Source organism: Cetorhinus maximus, chromosome 30 (genome assembly GCF_964194155.1).
Source record: "Cetorhinus maximus chromosome 30, sCetMax3.hap1.1, whole genome shotgun sequence".
Lineage (NCBI taxonomy): Eukaryota > Metazoa > Chordata > Chondrichthyes > Lamniformes > Cetorhinidae > Cetorhinus > Cetorhinus maximus.
The window spans coordinates 8,622,926-8,643,034 of record NC_135908.1 but is presented as its reverse complement, the minus strand read 5'-3'; the positions used below and the strand labels follow the sequence as shown (position 1 = coordinate 8,643,034).

The 20,109-nt window shown below is 45.8% G+C and overlaps 2 protein-coding genes across 7 annotated transcripts in view; one reads left to right on the top strand and one right to left on the bottom strand.

Moving 5' to 3' along the window:
* The window catches only part of myo9aa (myosin IXAa), a 283,263-nt gene extending 276,332 nt beyond the window's left edge, over nucleotides 1-6,931 (bottom strand). For 3 of the 4 annotated variants that reach the window (XM_078532398.1, XM_078532401.1, XM_078532400.1), the window contains exon 1: nucleotides 6,736-6,931. The gene's annotated coding sequence lies outside the window, so the exon portion shown is untranslated. The remainder of the gene's footprint in view (nucleotides 1-6,735) is intronic. The other variant, XM_078532399.1, reaches the window with a different exon arrangement.
* Nucleotides 6,932-7,120: 189 nt separating this feature from the next.
* Nucleotides 7,121-11,135, top strand: senp8 (SUMO peptidase family member, NEDD8 specific). Of its 3 annotated transcripts, none has more exons than XM_078532395.1 (2): nucleotides 7,121-7,231; nucleotides 9,889-11,135. In XM_078532395.1, exon 2 carries the CDS (start codon nucleotides 9,896-9,898, stop codon nucleotides 10,529-10,531), a length of 636 nt encoding a protein of 211 aa, XP_078388521.1. In that variant the 5' UTR covers nucleotides 7,121-7,231; nucleotides 9,889-9,895; the 3' UTR covers nucleotides 10,532-11,135. The 3 variants fall into 3 exon arrangements, with proteins under 3 accessions (XP_078388521.1, XP_078388522.1, XP_078388523.1); XM_078532396.1 differs by having other exon boundaries at nucleotides 7,135-7,246; XM_078532397.1 differs by lacking the exon at nucleotides 7,121-7,231 and adding an exon at nucleotides 7,258-7,394.
* The last annotated feature ends 8,974 nt before the right edge of the window (nucleotides 11,136-20,109 follow it).

Sequence of the window (20,109 nt, the reverse complement as noted above, 5' to 3'; positions counted from 1 at the left end):
AACAAACAGCAAAAATTCCAAAAAATAAAGCTTTGAAACATATAGCATATTACATAGAATTTACATCACAGGAACAAGCCACTAAGTTAACTGATAGTCTATGCTCATGTTTATGCTCAATATGAGCCTCCTATGATTTTTATTTCATCTCATCCTAGCAATATATCCTTCTATTCCTTTCTCCCTCGCATTTGTATCTAGCTTCCCCTTAGTTGCATCTATGCTACTTGCCTCGAACTACTCCATTTGAGTGCAAGGTCCACATTCCCACTATTCTCCGAGTAAAGAAGTTTATCAACTTTTTATTGGATTTATTAATGACTACTTTATGTTTACAGCCCCTAGATGTGGACTCCCCCACAAATGAAAGCACCTTCTCTACATCTACCCTCACAAGCCTTTATCAGGTCACCCGAATCTTTTCCTTTCCAGAGAAAAGAACCTCACCCAGCCTGTTCAGTTTTTCCTGATAGGTCCCCCTCAGTTCCAGTATCATCCTTGTAAATCTTTTTTTCACTTTCCTTAGTGCCTATATTATATACCTATATTAACATGTGTGGCACATGGAGGAACCAGAAGAGGCAGAAAGTAAATGCTTATCCCTAGATTGAAGTAACAGAATTGCTGCTGCCAGGACAAAAAGTACTCAGGCTTAAAACTGCATGCAATATCATCTATCATTAAAATACAAGCCTAAAATTAACTAGCCAATGAGAAGATAACCAACCATTTAATATAGTCTGAACACTATATACAATATTATCAGGCTTATTTACTGTACTGAAACTAATACATCACAGGAAAATTCATACTCAAGTAAAAACATTTACTGCTGTATTCTTCCTGTGTGCTACTTCCAATCCATCACGAGGTGTCAGCTGTGGCTCAGTCCATAGCACCCTCGCCTTTGAATCAGAAGGTTGTGGGTTCATGTCCCACTCCCGGAAACCAAGAACTGTGATTGTACTCAAAAGAGTTGCAATCTGTGACTGTTGATAACTCGAAATAATTTTTTTTTTTCCCAATCCATCACGCCAAATTGTGCCCACCTGGTAAGGTCTTGCAATTATCATCAATTTATTCTGGTGTTCTGGAACTCAAAGTGGTCTCTCCGGATACAACCCACATTTGGAGGATAAGGATTTACAATTGTACTGCTGGATGTTTTTACAGAGATCAAGTAGACATCATATAAAAATTGCACACACCAGCATTTCACATATACCCTCACACTTCATAAGAATTGGATGATCTTTCACCTATCAACTTTTAAAGGGTGGTTTATATCAAGTAGCAATACCTGACAGCATAGGCAGAGTACAGGGAAATAATTTCAAAACATCATACATTCTGCTATACTAAAACCTTTCACAATAGGGCAAGTACATCGAACCTGACCAAATCTGGTATATACTGCTGGCAGTCATCTCCCCAGTTTGAATACCAAAGGGCTAATAAACGATTACAGTATCCATAGCGTACAGACTGAATAATTTATACTTAAAACAGCAATGCAGAAACAGCATTCAACCCAGGTTCAGCACAATTAAGTTCTCCCACCCATCTCCTACACAACAGTACTAGTTGTCATCTGTGGCTTAGCTGGTAACATTCTCACCTGAGTCAGAAGATTGTAGATTCAAGCCCCATTCCAGGACCAAAGTAAAAAAATTATGGCTGGCACTTAAATGCAGTATGGAGGGAGCGCTAAATTGTCAGAGGTACTTTTTTTTTGATGAGACAGATGAACCTATGCAAGAAGATCCTTTGACACTATTTTGAAGAGCAGGGGAGTTCTACCTGGTGCGCTGGTCAATATTTATCCCTCAATCAGCATCACAAAAACAGATCATCTAATCATTATTATATTGTTGTTTATGGGAGCTTGCTGTGCACAAATTGATCATCAGGCTTTCCACATTATAACAGTGACTACACTTCAAAAGTACTTGATCAGCTGTAAAGCATTTTGGGATGTCCTAAGGTTGTGATGGGTGTGATAGAAATGCAAGCCTTTTTTTCTTCATCCATTTTCAATCTAAGTTAAAAATACAATGAAACATCTAACTCTGGCACTAGAAGCAACAAATATCCAACAGTCTAAACACAGTACATACAACAATTCCATTCTCAGATCATGATATACACAGTCTCCAATTAAAGCATGGGCATTAAAAGGACCCCAGTCTCTGATTTAAGCTTATGCGGTACCAGTGTGTATCCACAGTCTCCAAATAAAGCACATACAGTCTCAGCACCCCAATCTCTGAATCAACCTCATATAGTAACACCATCCAAGACTGAATAAATGATGTGATGTACCAGCAATCCCAGTATATTAATGAAGTACATACAGCAGCAGCAACCATTTCAGGCTGTAAGATTCTCCCCATGTACTGCATTCAGCAACAAAGGATCATCCTCCAAAATTTAAATGCAATGCAATACCTTCTGTAAAAGGTAAGACCATCTCCTAATTTCCTGCAGTCTGCAAATACAGATTATATGCAATATATAAATTATAAAAAATACACTGTCTGTCCTTAGAAACATCTATCTTTGAATCAGTGAAAAAACGTCTTTTGTTCCTGTCACCCTACCAATAGGATACTAATAAATTAATAAAAAGTGAGAACTACATGGTTGGGGGATTGCGGGGAACGACAAAATACAAGAGGAGCCAAACCTCAATTAAATATAATTTTCCCAGGAACCCCCAACAGCAATGCAAAAAGCACCAGCCAAGATTAGGTAAATCTGACAGACCTACACCTTTCAACAATTTTGGTTTTGGACAATTTTGATTCATAGAATTTTACAGCACATAGCCCATCAAGACTGCTATTGTGTTTATCTCCATGTGTGCCATCTAAACAAAGCTTTCTTTCCTGCTCATTTTCATACACATCACTATTCCTCTTTTTCACTTAATTTCATTTTAATAAAACTTAGCATCAACTTGGCAGAAAATTCCACATATTAGCCAATCTGTCCCAAGATCTTTTTAAAAAGAACTTCCCCTTCAAATTTTTTTGTAATTACCTTACACTTGTGCTCTCTTGTTGTCATTTTAATGATCAATGGAAGCAATCTACCATATTACCATAATCCTTCATATTACTGAATAGCCCCATCAAGTCACCCCTTCATCTTCCCAACTCCCACAAGAAAAGCCTGAATTTCTCAAGTCTCTTCATAACTGCAACCCCATATCCTTTAGGTTAGGATTTATCTAATATTGAAAAATCACATCAAAACATGTTTTGGTGCTGTGTAATTCAAACGTATATCTCTTTTCTCTAAGGCACCCCTTAAAATCTCTGCCTCTGACCCAAGCTTTTGGTCACCTCTTATGTGGCTTGGTGCCAAATTATGTTTGATAACACATCTGTAAAGTGCTTTGGGGTGCTTTACCATGTTAAAGGCAGTATATAAATCTAAGTTGCTGTTAATTCAACCCAAATTGTTCTCATGATCAACACAACTCAAAATCCTCTCTCCAAATACAGCCTACACTTAAAAGAGCAAAAATCAAGATTCTATTGTTGGGTGTGTTTGATTGTTCAAGAGGAACAGTCTATGATAATTTCACACTACTCTTCTCCAAAGGTCTGCTGAGTTTTAGCCTTTTTTGCATTGGGCTACATTTTTAATGCAGTTTAAAAATAAAAGATTTACTACCACATTCTAAGATACTGTTGGATGACAGTCTTAGTATCTTTCTTACAAATTACTTTGCCTTTCAACCTTCAAAAGAAAACTATATACATTATACAAAGTGGATCCTTGAAACACAACATCCTGCAGCAGAACTGCATTTTTAATTTGTCAAACAACCTAACAATAAGAAATTTCAATACACCTATGTAAAAAGATGATTTTAAGTGTAAATGTAAAACCACGGTGGTTGCATTTATTTCAAGCCAATTCCATCCTCCTCAAATTGCAAAGGAACAGCATCATCTCATTCACCTCCTACTTCATTGCAGGAAGTCTTGTAACTCAATAGGAACAAAACATTAATTGCATTTCAATCAAATTTTGGTTTAAATGTAATTCCTTCGACTGAATTTCCTTAAGCACAACGCTAAGCTATAATTTAAGATGAGCTCAGATTGTTAAATCAAAAGGAGTGCTAATTAAATTGAAGTAAGTCACTTTGCAAAACTGCATTATGAGTCATACCGTGTTGTACTATCACAGATTATAGCCGGCATGGATATTCTGGACATTTGGCACTGGCAGACTGGCATTATGTGGTGTTCATTTTTACTACAGTGGTGGCAACAGTGCAGGTATTCCAGTTGCTGCATGCACAACAAAAATACTCCAACTACAAGCCGCAAATTTGGAAAACCTCCATTCATAATCACAATTTTAACAATTCAAATGTCTCCAGGCACCACACAGCAGAATGATCAGACAAAAATTGCCACTGGCTCAAAGGAGGAGATACCAAGGCTCATTCTTGGGTGCAGATGTGCACAATTGGCATAGGTTGTCCCAGAAAGCAGGGGACTCCTATTCACACAGGCTGTCCAGGCAGGCAGGGCAGGGGGCCGCCCACAATTGACACAGGCTGTCCCAGGTAGAGAGATGCCCCAATGGGCACAGGCTGTCCCAGGGTACAGAGATGCCCCTATGGGCACAGGCTGTCCCAGGGTACAGAAATGCCCCTATGGGCACAGGCTGTCCCAGGGTACAGAGATGCCCCTATGGGCACAGGCTGTCCCAGGGTACAGAGATGCCCCTATGGGCACAGGCTGTCCCAGGGTACAGAGATGCCCCTATGGGCACAGGCTGTCCCAGGGTACAGAGATGCCCCTATGGGCACAGGCTGTCCCAGGGTACAGAGATGCCCCTATGGGCACAGGCTGTCCCAGGGTACAGAGATGCCCCTATGGGCACAGGCTGTCCCAGGGTACAGAGATGCCCCTATGGGCACAGGCTGTCCCAGGGTACAGAGATGCCCCTATGGGCACAGGCTGTCCCAGGGTACAGAGATGCCCCTATGGGCACAGGCTGTCCCAGGGTACAGAGATGCCCCTATGGGCACAGGCTGTCCCAGGGTACAGAGATGCCTCTATGGGCACAGGCTGTCCCAGGGTACAGGGATACCCCTATGGGCACAGGCTGTCCCAGGGTACAGGGATACCCCCATGGGCACAGGCTGTCCAGGGTACAGGGTTGCCCCTATGGGCACAGGCTGTCCCAGGGTACAGGGATGCCCCTATGGGCACAGGCTGTCCCAGAGTACAGAGATGCCCCTATGGACACAGGCTGTCCCAGGGTAGAGAGATGGCCCTATGGGCACAGGCTGCCCAGGGTAGAGAGATGCCCCTATGGGCACAGGCTGTCCCAGGGTAGAGAGATGGCCCTATGAGCTCAGACTGCCCAGGGTAGAGAGATGGCCCTATGGACACAGGCTGCCCAGGGTACAGAGATGGCCCTATGGACACAGGCTGCCCAGGGTACAGAGATGGCCCTATGGGCACAGGCTGTCCCAGGTTACAGAGATGCCCCTATGGGCACAGGCTGCCCAGGGTAGAGAGATGGCCCTATGGGCACAGGCTGCCCCAGGGTAGAGAGATGGCCCTATGGATACAGGCTGTCCCAGGGTACAGAGATGGCCATATGGGCACAGGCTGCCCAGGGTAGAGAGATGGCCCTATGGACACAGGCTGTCCCAGGGTAGAGAGATGGCCCTATGGGCACAGGCTGCCCAGGGTAGAGAGATGCCCCTATGGGCACAGGCTGTCCCAGGGTAGAGAGATGGCCCTATGAGCTCAGACTGCCCAGGGTAGAGAGATGGCCCTATGGACACAGGCTGCCCAGGGTACAGAGATGGCCCTATGGACACAGGCTGCCCAGGGTACAGAGATGGCCCTATGGGCACAGGCTGTCCCAGGTTACAGAGATGCCCCTATGGGCACAGGCTGTCCCAGGTTACAGAGATGCCCCTATGGGCACAGGCTGCCCAGGGTAGAGAGATGGCCCTATGGGCACAGGCTGCCCCAGGGTAGAGAGATGGCCCTATGGATACAGGCTGTCCCAGGGTACAGAGATGGCCATATGGGCACAGGCTGCCCAGGGTAGAGAGATGGCCCTATGGACACAGGCTGTCCCAGGGTAGAGAGATGGCCCTATGGGCACAGGCTGCCCAGGGTAGAGAGATGCCCCTATGGGCACAGGCTGTCCCAGGGTAGAGAGATGGCCCTATGAGCTCAGACTGCCCAGGGTAGAGAGATGGCCCTATGGACACAGGCTGTCCCAGGGTACAGAGATGGCCCTATGGATACAGGCTGTCCCAGGGTACAGAGATGGCCCTATGGATACAGGCTGTCCCAGGGTAGAGAGATGGCCCTATGGATACAGGCTGCCCAGGGTAGAGAGATGGCCCTATGGATACAGGCTGTCCCAGGGTAGAGAGATGGCCCTATGGATACAGGCTGTCCCAGGGTAGAGAGATGGCCCTATGGATACAGGCTGTCCCAGATACGGAGATGCCCCCCCGCCCCCGCCTCTCACTGGCACAGGCTACCCGGGGTGAGGTGGGGGGGAGGTGTCGGTGAGACAGGGCGAGCGCGCGCGCGCTGTTGCCTTGCGTAGGGAGCGCGCTCCATGGCCGCGGGCGCGAGCCGGGTACGTTAGCAGCAGCAGCAGAGATTGCGGGAGGAAGCTTGGGGCGATCCCGGTCCTGCTCTCTCATAGACTGACTGACGGGCGCTCTCTCACCTCAGCCGAATTCCCCCTCAGTACCGAGCGCGCTTCCACAGCCGCCGCCGACGCTGTCGAGACCGCGCTTCTACTCAAACCCCCGCCCCTCTAGCCCGCTCTGCCGTCCCAGCAGCGGCACCGACCCCGTTCCCTTTTGCTCTCAGACGGCTTCTCTCGCTCGCGCCTCCCTCGGATCTTCCGTTTGGCACGAGCCAGTTTCCCACCCGCGCATGCGCCGCAGCGGCGGCGGATGAAAGGGGAGGGAGGGAGACGCGAGCCGCTGCGCACGCGCAGCACCGAGGGCGCCGCGAGCCGGGGCCGCACCGCCACCTGCCGGCGCGAGATCATGGCACGGCACCGTCGCGAAAATCAGTGTTTCCCACCCCCAAAAGCCTCCTCCCGCCTTACGGCAGGCTACTGCGCGCAGCTTCGCACTGTGCGCGCGCCAATATGAAGCGCCGTTCTCCGTCCTAGCGCCGCGCGGAGCCTGCGGCAAGGCGGCTGCAGCCGTCAGGTAAAATCGATAGGCGTAAGTTTAGTGTCTGACTTTGCTAATTCTTTATCTGGGGAATAAGGTTCCTTGATGGATGGAGAACTCGGGTACGCTCGAGCCTCTTCAGCAGTTGGATTGAAGGTTCAGCTGTCAATCACAATTGACGGTAGGAGCGGAGCTACCGGTAGGTGGGGCCTAGCGATCTTGTCAGCTGTCAATCATTGCAGGAGCCCTGTCACTGAGCTGTCAATCAGTGCAGGACGCGCGGGGCTGTGCTCCATGTCGCTGACCTGTCAATCAGTGCAGGAGGCGGGGCCCTGCTGCCTCTCATTGAACTATCGTCCGGTACAAGAGGTGGGGCTGTGCTGCTTGTGTCAGCTCTCAATCAGTACAGGAGGCGGGGCTGTGTTGCCTGTCACTAAGCTGTCAATCAGTACAGGAGGCGGGGCTGTGTTGCCTGTCACTAAGCTGTCAATCAGTACAGGAGGCGGGGCTGTGTTGCCTGTCACTAAGCTGTCAATCAGTACAGGAGATGGGGCTGTGTTGCCTGTCACTAAGCTGTCAATCAGTACAGGAGATGGGGCTGTGTTGCCTGTCACTAAGCTGTCAATCAGTACAGGAGGTGGGGCTGTGCTGTCACTTAGCTGTCAATCAGTACAGGAGGCGGGGCTGTGCTCACTCACTGAGCTATCAATCAGTACAGGAGGCGGGGCTGTGCTCACTGTCACAGTTGTCAATCAGTACAGGAGGTGGTGCTGTGGGACCTGTCACTGATCTGCCAATCAGAACAGGAGGTTGAGCTATTCTCCCTGTCACTGAGCTGTCAATCAGAATAGGAGGCGGGTTGTGGGTTCTGTCACAGCTGCCAATCAGTACAAGAAGCGGGGCTCTTCTGCATCTCACTGAACTGTCATTTGGTACAAGAGGTGGGGCTGTGCTGCCTGTCACTGAGCTGTCAATCAGAACAGGAGGCGGAACTGTTCTCCCTGACACTGAGCTGTCAATCAGTACAAGAGGTGGGGCTATGAAGCCTGTCACTGAGCTGTCAATCAGCACAGGAGGTGGGGCTGTGGATCCTGTCACTGAGATTTAAATCAGAACAGGAGGCGGGTTGTGGGTCCTGTCACAGCTGTCAATCAGCACAGGAGGTGGGGCTGGGCTACCTGTCACAGCTGTCAATCATTATAGAGGGGAAGGGCCATGCTCATTTTGCATTGTCAGCCATACCCTAGGGGTAGTGCCTATGCTAATTAGCTGTCAATCATGCTACAATGATAAAAAGATCAGGATTGGAGAAGGTGGGTTTGCTCGCGTTCGTGTAGGGAAAGTTAAGGGGAGATTTAACAACAATGTTCAAATAATGAAAGGTTTTGATAAGTAAATGGAATGCCCTGCCTAAAAGGATAGTGAAAGCAGATTCAATAGTGACTTTCAAAATGGATTTTTAAAAATTAATTCATGGGATGTGGGCTTCGCTGGCTGGGCCGGCAATTACTTCCCATCCCTAGTTGCCCTTGAGAAGGTGGTGGTGAGCTGCCTTCTTGAGCCGCTGCAGTTCATGTGGTGTAGGTACACCCACAGTGCTGTTAGGGAGGGAGTTCCAGGATTTTGACCCAGTGACAGTGAAGGAATAACAACAACAACTTATATTTATATAGTATCTTATGTAATGAAATGTCCCAAAGCATTTCCCAGGAGCATTATAAAACAAAGACACCGGGCCACTTAAAGAGATATTAAGTCAGATGGCCAAAAGCTTTGTCAAAGTGGTAGGATTTAAGTGTTTAAAGGAGGAAAGTGAAGTTGAGAGGTGGAGAGGCTTAGGGAGGGAATTCCAGAGCTTGCGGGGGCTCAGGCAGCTGAAGGCACGGCCACCAGTGGTGGAACAATTATGATTGGGAATGCAAAAGAGAATAGAAGTAGAGATATCTTGGAGAGTTGTGGGATTGGAGGTGATTACAGTGATTTTGAGAGGCGAGGCCATGACCAGGAGCCAATGAAAGTCAGCGAGCACAGGGGTGAGAGGGGAACGGGACTTGCTGCAAGTTAAGACACAGGCAGCAGAGTTTTAGATGACCTCAAGTTTATGAAGAGTAGAATGTGCAAGACCAAGCCAGTGTGTTGGAATAGTCAAATCTAGAGGTATTGAAGGCATGGATGAGGGTTCCAGCAGCAGATGAGCTGAGAGTGGGACCAAGTCGAGCAGTGTTACGCAGTTGGAAAGTGACAGCCTTCGTGATGACATTAAGGTCAGAAGCTCATCACAGGATCAAGTGTGACACCAAACAGACTGGTTAAATTTCAGGCTATTGCCAGGCAGAGGAACGGCAATAGAGCTCCAGTTCAGGATGTGTGTGGCTCAGAGGGGAACTCTTCTGGTGGTGCAGCGCTCCTCTATTACTGCACTGGAGTCGCAACTTTTTATTGCCTCCCAATCACGGACTCTTGCCTTTGTTCTTCGTCCCACTCTCCACCCTTTCACTTGCTCAAAACTTATTCCATTTCTAACTTGTCCTATTTCTGATGAAAGATCACAGACCTGAAGCGTTAACTGTGTTTCTCTCTCCACAGATGCTGCCAGACCTGCTGAGTATTTCCAGCATTTTTTGTTTTTCTTTCAGACTTCCAGCATCCGCAGCATTTTACTTTTACACCTAAAATGTCCTCTTTGTTTGCAGGAACAGCATGGATCCAGTGATACTGAGCTACCACGACAGTTTGATACGACGCTCAGATCTCTCACTCCTCAACCCACCCAACTGGCTCAATGACCACATCATAGCATTTGCCTTTGAATACTTTGCCACTGAGCAGTACAAGGAGCTGTTGGGCAGCGCCTGCTTCATCAGCCCTGAAGTTACTCAATTTATTAAGTGCATGGCCAGCCAGCAGGAGCTGGCTATCTTCCTGGAGCCACTAGCACTGGCACAGAAAAGCTTGGTCTTCCTTGCAGTCAATGACAACTCTGTGCAGGCAGCTGGCGGGTCTCACTGGAGCTTGCTGTTCTACAACAGAGATGGGAACTGCTTCAGCCACTATGATTCCTGCAGCAATATGAATGCAAGCCATGCCCGACAGATAGCGAAGAAGCTGCAACACTTCCTGGGAACCAAATCTGAAGTGCCTTTCGTCGAGGAGCCAGCGCCGGTCCAGAAGAACAGCTACGATTGTGGGATGTATGTGATGTGCAATACAGAGGCTCTTTGCGAGCAGTACCTCAGGAGGGATCGCAGGGCACCAATGATGGTCGTCACCCCAACCTACATCACCCAAAAGAGAGCCAGCTGGAAAAAACTGATCGAACAGTTGTCAAAGAAATGATTACTCCTTTGTGTCTTTCTTGAGTAAATCTGTACCTTCATTTCTGGGTGAGTTAGCTGGCTGTGTTGAGATAGACCTTTATTTTTGTTAAATAAGGAATCACCTTTGCACAGTTGGCTACTTTCCCAGGCTGGGGGATAAGGGCTGAGTGCGCTTTGCATGTTGTGAGACATGTCACCTGTAAGGATGCTAGGGAATCTTGTTCTCCCTTGCCTCCCATTTTCCCCAGGGCTTCTTTGTTGATACAGCATGGAAATATGTTGATGGAAATACTTACTATGATGCACTCTGACCTTCTAGAACATGCTGGAAGCATGATGCCTTACACAAAACCATTTGGTCCAAGTCTTCTATGCTGTTTGGTGAATTGTGGAAGGAGGAGGATGGAACTAACAGCAATATATTCGCTACAGAACATTTTAAATAAGTATCCTGCTATTTGACAACGTTATGGTGCTGTGCATCTCTTACATTCACCTGCGACTGAATTATACTCAAATGAAATTAATCTGACTTGTTCTATTCTTGCTGTTTTCCTTACGTTTTATTTGAATCTGAAAACTTTGTATGACTGAACACCAGAATAGAAACTGAGTTAACAAAAGCCTTGTGTTGCAATAATCATTTTATTCTTGAAATAATCTCCCTACTTAGTCATCTCCGGCTTTTACTCATTCCTTCCCAGGGCCTAAAACCTATGGAACTTTTCATTTCCCTCAGTCTTCCAAACCACTCTCAGTCCACAGGCTTTTCAAACCCTAAACCTGGTGTCATTTGGTTGTTTCCTGATTTACCAAATTTTCTCACTACTTTTCTCAGTGTTGGTGGTGTCCTGGCCCCTGGGGCTTGGCCCTTCCCTTTCCCCTCTCACTGAGTTTCTCAGTAAAATTCTTTCCATTTTTTGCTCATGTGAAATTTGTGCCAACATTGTGATTCATTAAGCAGCGTCTGCAACACCTGATACATTTTCTTAGATTGCCCCACTTCCTCCTTGGAATCTTTGAAACTGTGTTATCCACTTGATTTTCCATAACAGGTTTTTTTCCCCTCTTGTGAAGTTGACTCTTCTTGGTTATGATATTAAGCAGCAGCAGGCATTCATAACCTTATCTGGATGTCCACTATTCTTGTCTAAGCCCAGACTGTAAATGTTAATCACTGCTGAGTCCAGTCCAGGTCTCTCACCCACTTTCCTGAAGGCATTGATGCATAATGAGCCAGGAGTAGGAACTCTTGCTGATTATATCCTTTCTATAACTTGGAGTCACTAAGGTTGATTATATTGCCTCTCCTGCCATTCTAGCTTAGTTCAGGCAGCTCAGTAATGAGTGGAAATTAGCTCGGTTTGGTAATTATGGCCTGGATTTTCATCCTCGAAGCGGGGAGAGGGAGTCAGGAAAATTCCCGACTTGGCCTGCCCGCCTCGGGAGCAAATGCCCACTAAGGCAGGATCTTCATTGCTGGGGGCTGGGTGAGAGCTGGAGTTGGGCCAGCCAGCCCCAGAAGGAGCGCGGAAGCTGCCGGTTGCCAAGGTGGCTGCCTCAGTGCCATGGGACTTTGTCCCAGTGACAAGAAAACACAAAGGCCCTCCAGCCCTCATCTCTCACACCTCTTCACCCTCCAAACACTCCCCATGCACCTCATGCCCCACAACCATAGCCTTAGGCCCCTCATGCCCTCTGTGCCAGGTTCTGCCAATCCCCCCAACCTTGGAGGAGTCGTGAACCCTAATGTGCATGAGGGAAGCTTTTAAAAGGTAACTTCAAAAGGTCCACCTCATGCCTCCTATGCCAAGTTACATCCTCCATCCACCTCCTCAGGCCCCCTATGCCTGACTCTGACCCCATTCATGCCCTCAGACCCCTTATGCCAAGCTCTGGCACTTCCATACCCATTGACCCACTGAACACTTTCTTAAACCAATGAACATCACTGTAAAGTGGGATTTGTAAAAAAGACTTTAAAAAAATGTACTCCATTGATAAATTTCTTCTATGAAAAAAGTTCTGGAGTGAAAGCTAATACAAGTGTCAATGATCTCAGCCCTTTGGAGCTTCAAAAACCACAATTGAGTACAATGGAGGGCAGAGCCTGGCATAAGGGGCATGAGGGTCCTGAGAGGGTGGATGTGGGGGGGGGGAGGGGGGGGGCCTGGCATAGGGGACACTTGACATAGGAGGCATGAGGGGGTGGATGGGGGTCGTAACTTGGCATGTGAGGTGGACATTTTGGACTTAACTTTTGAAAGGTCCCTTCACGCACTCTAGAGTCCATGACTCCTCTAAGGGGCCGTGAACCACAACTGTTTAAAAAGCTGGTTAGGTCAAGAGTGCCGGATGCAGGGTTCTGACAGGAACCCTTTAAAGGCATTCCTGCAAATTGCACAGCTACGAGAATGGGATCAGGAATCCCAGAATCAGCACCCGCCTGCCATTTTTAAAGGGCTCCCGAGTCACCCAATTCAGTGAAACTGCAGGCCTATGTTACTGGACCAGTAGTCCTCACACCTGGACTAATTACCCAGAGTCATGAGTTCAAAACCCACCATAGCAACAGGATGAATTTTAATTCAACTAATAAATAAATCTGGAATAAAAAACTTGTGAATATGAAATGACTGGAATGTTGTAGAAATCCATCTGGGATTTTTAGGGAAGGAAATCAGCTGTCCTCACCTGATCTGGTCTATATGTGCCTCCAGACCTACAGCAATGTAGCTGACTCGTAACTGCCCTCTGAAAAGGCATTTCAGTCCAATCAAATGTACAGAAGAAGTTATTCAGTACACTTTCTCAAGGATAATAAACGCTGGCCTTGCTAAAAATAACAACCCCCAGTGAATGAATTATTTTAAAAACTGGAACCTTCCTGCTCACGAGGTTCAGCTTCTCACAGAGAAGTGCATTTACCAATGGAGCCATCAGCTACGCAACTTCACTGGCCTGAATCAAAACGACAGCTCTCCAACAGAGGGGAAGGATCAGGCTGTCTTGGGGTCACAACTATATTCATTGCTTGACAAAATTGGGCGCTTGGTATTTAAATCATATCGATGTGTGATGAGTGCAAGTTTCTAGTATTGAGTTGCAGTCTTGGAAATTTCAGCTTGATATCAGATGCCTGTTTGGAGTTGAGCCTAGTCAGTGGAACCAGCTATTCTGAGGTGTGCAGATAATTCCATGTGAGGATCATGGAGTTTCCTTTGCTTTTCTCACACTTTATATCCAAAGTGCCTTTACACCCCCTGCTAAACAAATCTCAAAGTCACTGGGCAGTCGGTGGCTTTGTCACTGGACGAGTAATGCAGAGAGACCCAGGGTAATGCACTGGGGACCCGAGTTTGAATCCCACCATGGCAGATGGTGAAATTTGAATTTAAGTTTTTTTTTTAAATCTGGAATTATAAGTCTAATGATGACCATGAAACTATTGTTGATTGTTGTACAAACCCATCTGGTTCATTAATGTCCTTAGGGAAGGAAATCTGCTGTCCCTGCCTGGTCTGGCCTGCATGTGACTCCAGACTCACAGAAATGTGGTTGACTCTTAAATGCCCTCTAAAATGGCCTAGCAAGCCACTCAGTTCTCAAGGTCAATTAGGGATGGCCTAGCCCATGAACGAATTTTTTAAAATGCAGACTAAGATTAAATTCCCCTACAGATCCTGGCCATCCTCAGTTACCTCAACTGAGTGACAATCCTTCATTGTGCATTTTTTGTTCACAAAACACAGGGAACAGGTGGTATGATGTAAGTGTTTAATATTATGATTGGACGGGGTAGATAGAAGCAGTCTCTCTCCAGCAGTTGAGAGATCTGGGGCAAGAGGCTTTTGATTAAAAGTTAAAATGTAAGAGATTTAGAAGAGAGAGCAGGAGTAGCTTCTTTACACAAAGGCTGTGAAATTCACTTCCAGATTAGTAGCTGAAGCAAGCAGAAACATTGACGATTTGATTGGGTTAGGTGGATGAAGGAATGTGGGATCAGATAACCCCGGGTAAAAACATTAAGGATTCTTTGCTCACGTGGAGAGTAAAAACTGACATGGAATGGTTGGCTCGAATAGCCTGTTTTCATGTTGTGGCTCCTATGTATACATGAGTTAAATTAAAATTAGCCTGAGTGTCAGCAGCCTGTCTGATTGCAGGGGGCATTGCGCTGAGTCCACACTGATTTCCACCAGTAGATGGCGACCAAAGGCAGAAACTGACTGTGCTGTGCCCAATTGTGTGATGCAGTGATTCAACATAACCATGGAGAGGAGCTGTCTTCCATATAATTCACTTCTTCAGTTTGTCATTTTACAACAACAGCTTTATTTAGATAGCACCCTTAATGTAATAAAATGTCCTAAGGTGCTTTATAAAATAAATATGACCTGGCGCCATATCAGGCAGGTGACCAAAAGCTTGGTCAAAGAGATAGATTTTAAGTACTGTCTTGGAGGAGGAGAGAGAGGTGGAGAGGTTTAGGAAGGGAATTCCAGAGCTTAAAGGCCAGGCAGCTGAAGGCTGACCACTAATGGTGAAGCAATTAAAATGAGGGATGCAAAAATGACCAGGAATTAAATCTGAACACTCTCAGTGACATTTTGACCTTAAAACAACTGTGAAATGAGTCCATTGATCACTGATTACATTTAGTTGCTTTTTCAGTGTGAGAAAATATTCTGAATTAACATGACTTTTTAATAATGAGGCTTTATTTTTCTTATCAAGCTCTGACTATGCTGCCTAGTGCTTCCTCACTGTTAAACTCACAACACACAATCTCCTGCTTTGATTGAACCTTTCCCAGGACCTAGAAAGTCTCTCCCTCACCCTTCAATTGACGGGGTTTAAATTAAAGCTTGATCTCAGTTAATCTTTTCTTCTTGATTTCCCCTCCTCTTCACTCCTATTCTTTCTAATTTAAGTTCTTGTCAGTTCATCTACCTCTCACAATTTTTAAAAAACTGAATAAAAGCAACAGAAGCTCTTATCATCAAAGATAATGTTTAACTGAACTTGTGCTATAGAAATAGCTCAGTAAAGTTATCCAACGTGTCGCTGAGCTTAAAAGGCTGTATTGATACTTGATTCAATCTTTGTCTATCTGTTGCATTAGGTGATCTCCACACAGGTGTTCATTGACAGGCCTTACACTGTAATGGGAAGAGGGGTTTCATACCAACAAGGTAATTCCTTATACAGCACATCTTTATAAAAAGAAAGATGAGCATTTATATAGGACTTAGGAGCAGGATTAGGCCATTGAACCCTTTGAACCTGCTCTGCCATTCAATAAAGTCATGGCTGATCTGGTTTTGGTCTCCCCTCCATTTTGCCATCTGCCACCCCGGTAACCCTTGACCCCCTTATCTATCAAAAGTCTGTCTAACTCTGCCTTGAATAAATTCAATGACCCTGCTCCTCTGCTTTCTGGGGAAAAGAATTACACATACTAACGACCCTTTGAGAGAAAAGAATGCTCCTGCTCTTAAATGGTAGACCTCTTATTCTTAAACTGTGCCCCCTGGTTCTAGTCTCTCCCACAAGTGAAAACGTCCTCCTGGTATTTACCCTATCCAATCCCTCGGGATCTTATATGTTTCAATAAGATCACCTCTCATTCTTCTAAACTCCAATGGGTATAGGCCCATCCTTTCTTCATAAGATAAGCCAATATATAGCAAAATATAGCACTTTTCACACTGACCAGACATCTCAAAGCACTTTACATCCAATGAAGTATAGTCACTGTTGTAATGGAGTAAATGCAGCACCCAATTTGCACACAGAAAACTCCTACAAACAGCCATGTAGCATTAATCAGATAATCTGTGTGATATTGACTGAGGGACAAAATTTTGCCAGGACACCAGTGATAACCTGCTTTTCTTTGAAGTAATGCAGTGGAATCTGCATCCCTTGGCACTGCACTGGAGTGTTCGCCTTGATTTTTGAATTCAAGTCCTGGAGTGAGACTTGAACTCAGAGGTGGGAGTGCTACCACTGAACCATGGCCACAACCAGTGAATAGCTGATCTTGCTGTTGAACTACCTCACCAGCTGAGCAGTTCTGAATATCTCACGGAAGTAAATGGAGAAGCAACACTGTGGGTTAGGAGAAAACTTCCTAACATGTTTCCGGTGCATTTAACTTGCATTGTGGATGTTCTGACATTGTCAGCAAGGGCGTGTCCAAACCAAATTTGGCTACATGCCTTGGCAATTCTGTCCAACTTCTACTCACTTTTTAAAATTGTTTATTCACTGGTTGGTACTCTTGAGTGGGCATGGCTGTTTGGATGGGCTGCTGTCCTACCAGTGAATAAATCCTAAATCAGGACACTGAAATCTATCAACTTCAGATATCAGAGTGTTGATTTAGAGTCATAGATGTCTACAGCACAGTAAAAGGCCCTTCGGCCCATCGAGTCTGCACCTGTCAAACAAGTACCTAACTATTCTAATCCCATTTTCCAGCACTAGGCCCATAGCTTTGTATGCCATGGCATCGCAAGTGCACATCCAGATGCTTCTTCTTAAATGTTATGAGGGTTTCTGCCTCTACCACCCTTTCAGGCAGTGAATTCCAGATTCCCACCACCCTCTGGATGAAAAAATTCTTCCTCACATCCCCTCTAAACCTCCTGCCCCTTACCTTAAATCTATGCCCCCTGGTTATTGATCCCTCCACCAAAGGGAAAAGTTCCTTCCTGTCTACCCTATCTATGCTCCTCATAATTTTATATGCCTCAATCATGTCCCCCCTCAATCTCCTCTGCTCCAGGGAAAATAACCCCAGTCTATCCGATCTCTCCTCATAACTAAAACTCTCCAACCCAGGCAACGTCCTGGTAAATCTCCTCTGCGCTCTCTCTAGTGCAATCACATCCTTCCTATAATGCGGATTCCAAAACTGCACGCAATACTCTAGCTGTGGCCTAACCAGCGTTGTATACAGTTCCAGCATAACCTCCCTGCTCTTATATTCTATGCCTCGGCTAATAAAGGCAAGTATCCCATATGCCTTAAGGGATTGGTGGACATGCACACCAAGGTCCCTCTGATCCTCGGTACTTCCCAAGGTCCTGCCATTCACCGTGTATTCCCGTGCCTTGTTTGTCCTTTTTGTTTTTGCTATTTTTGATTTTGATTTGTTATCTTCTATTCATTCACAAGAGATGGGTGTCTCGAACTAGGCCAGCATTTATTGCCCATCCCTAATTGCCCTTGAGAAAGTATTAACGAGCCACCTCCTTGAACCGCTGCACTCCATCTGGTGTGCCGTTTGGTACAGCTGAGTGGCTTGCTAGGCCATTGCAGAGGTCAGTTAATAGCGAACCACATTGCTGTGGGTCTGAGGTCAAATGTGGACCAGACTGGGTAAGGAGGGCAGCAGGTTTCCTTCCCTAAAAGGGATTAGTAAATCGAATAAGATTTTAACAACAGTGCAGTAGTCACCAATACTGATGCTCGTTTTCTATTCCCGATTCAGTTAATTAACCGAACTAAAATTCCCCAGCTGCCATGGTGAGATTTGATTCCACATCCCCAGATTATTAGTCGAGTAACGTAACCACTGCTATCACACCCGTGGGATTCGTATGTGACCCATATGAAGTACTAATAATAGAATTTAATAAGAGAAAGAACACCCCCTCCCACCTGCCTGTCAGCTAGTTGTACATGAATCTCAACCACTGAGTAAGTTGACCATGGGTATCAGCAGCTGTATGATCAGTGGGCAAAGGAGAGGAGTGACCGGCCCCATGAGATAGGTTGCAATAGATTGTCGGTGTCGTCAATTGCTCTTTTCGCCTACAAGTTTATCTTTAGAGTTTTTCTCTTTTGGAACACTCCCCTTCAACAAAATAAAATTCCTCTGAAATAAATTTACGCTGACCCCCAAGCCCGAAATTAGCCCTCTGCCCAACAGCAAGGGCGGGGGGGGGAAGGATTATCGCTCACCTCAGACGAACTCCCTTTAAAATATAGTTAATCGAAACAAAAGGGGCGATTGGTGACAGAGAAAGAAACAATAGTGGAGTCACAAAGGCAGAATGGGAAGGGGTAGCCGTAAAGGCAAAGGCACTGGGAGCAGAACGAGGGACAGAGGTTAAGCATTTGGTTTCCCCTCTCTCTTTGTCCATCTCCCAATATCTTCCCTTCTCAGGAAAGAACTCCACGGGAGGTTTTGAGTCTGGCAGAATGAGAGAGACACTGACTCTTAACATCACTTAGGCCAATTTATTTTCTTTTACAACATGAAGAGTGATAGGAAATAGATAAAAGTGCATATCAAATAATCCAAATAAACCAGTTTCTTGGTTTAGAATTGACCTTATCTCACTGCGGTGTCCATCAGTTTAGGGGAGGCAGTGGATTAGTGATATTCTTGCTGGATTAATAATCTAGAGGCCTAGCCTAATGCTTTGAGGATAAGGGTTCAAATCCCACCACGGCAGCTGGTGGAATTCAATGAACAGATCTAGAATTGAAAGCTATTCTCAGTAATGTTGATGATGAAACTTGTTGATTGTCTGGTTTACCTAGCCCTTTGGGGAAGGAAATCTGTCTTCCTTACCTGGCCTGGTCTACATGTAATTCCAGACCCACAGCAATGTGGTTGACTCTTGACTGAAATGGCCTAGCAAGCCACTCAACTCAGTTCAAGGGTAATTTGGGTTTGGCAACAAATGCTGGTCTTGCCAGCGACACCCACATGCCATGAAATGATAAATTTTTTAAAAGGTGTCTATGTGTCAGATCACAGTATCCGGAGCCCACAACAACGGGTCTCACTATTAAAATCCTCGAGATTTTAACTAAATATTGGACAGTAAAAGTATATTCCTCATCTTAAGGGATAAAGGAAAGAACTTGCATTCATGTAGCGCCTTTTATGACCTCATGATATCCGACAGTGACAATGAATCGCTTTTAGGTGAAGTGTAGTCCCTGTTGTAATGTAAGAAACAGCAGCCAAATGGTGCAAAGCGATGTAAACAGCAATGATAGGATGACCAGATGCTGTTTGAGGGACACGTATTGACACACAAGAAGACACCAGGGAGAATCATCTTTGAAATGATACCATGGGTTCCTTTACGTTGCCCTGAGAAACAGACAGGACCTCGTTTTGACATTTCATTCACACAATGGCACCTGCGACAGTGCGGTGTCCCCTCCGTGTTACATTTTATCCTGAAATGTATAGATTTTTGCTAGCCAAGGGTATAAATGGACATGGGAGTTCAGATAAAGATCTCACCATGATCTCACTGAGTGGTGGAACAGACCGGAGGGGCTGAACGGCCTCTTCCTGCGGACGGCAACGGGAATGACAGCACTGGGTCACTTGCTCAAATCTTTGGACTTTAGACAACTTTCCACTCAAAGGCATGAGTGTTGCTCACTGAGCTACCGCTGTCTGGAGTAAAAGAAAATGTCATCGACCTGAGGCGTATGGAAGAATATGTCACTTGTTAGTGAGTCACTGGGAAAAGCGAAAGCATAGCCAGTGCAATACAGAGAGAGAGCAATAGAGGGGGTGTGAGGATGAATGATCAAGCCGAAAACTACACCCAGAAC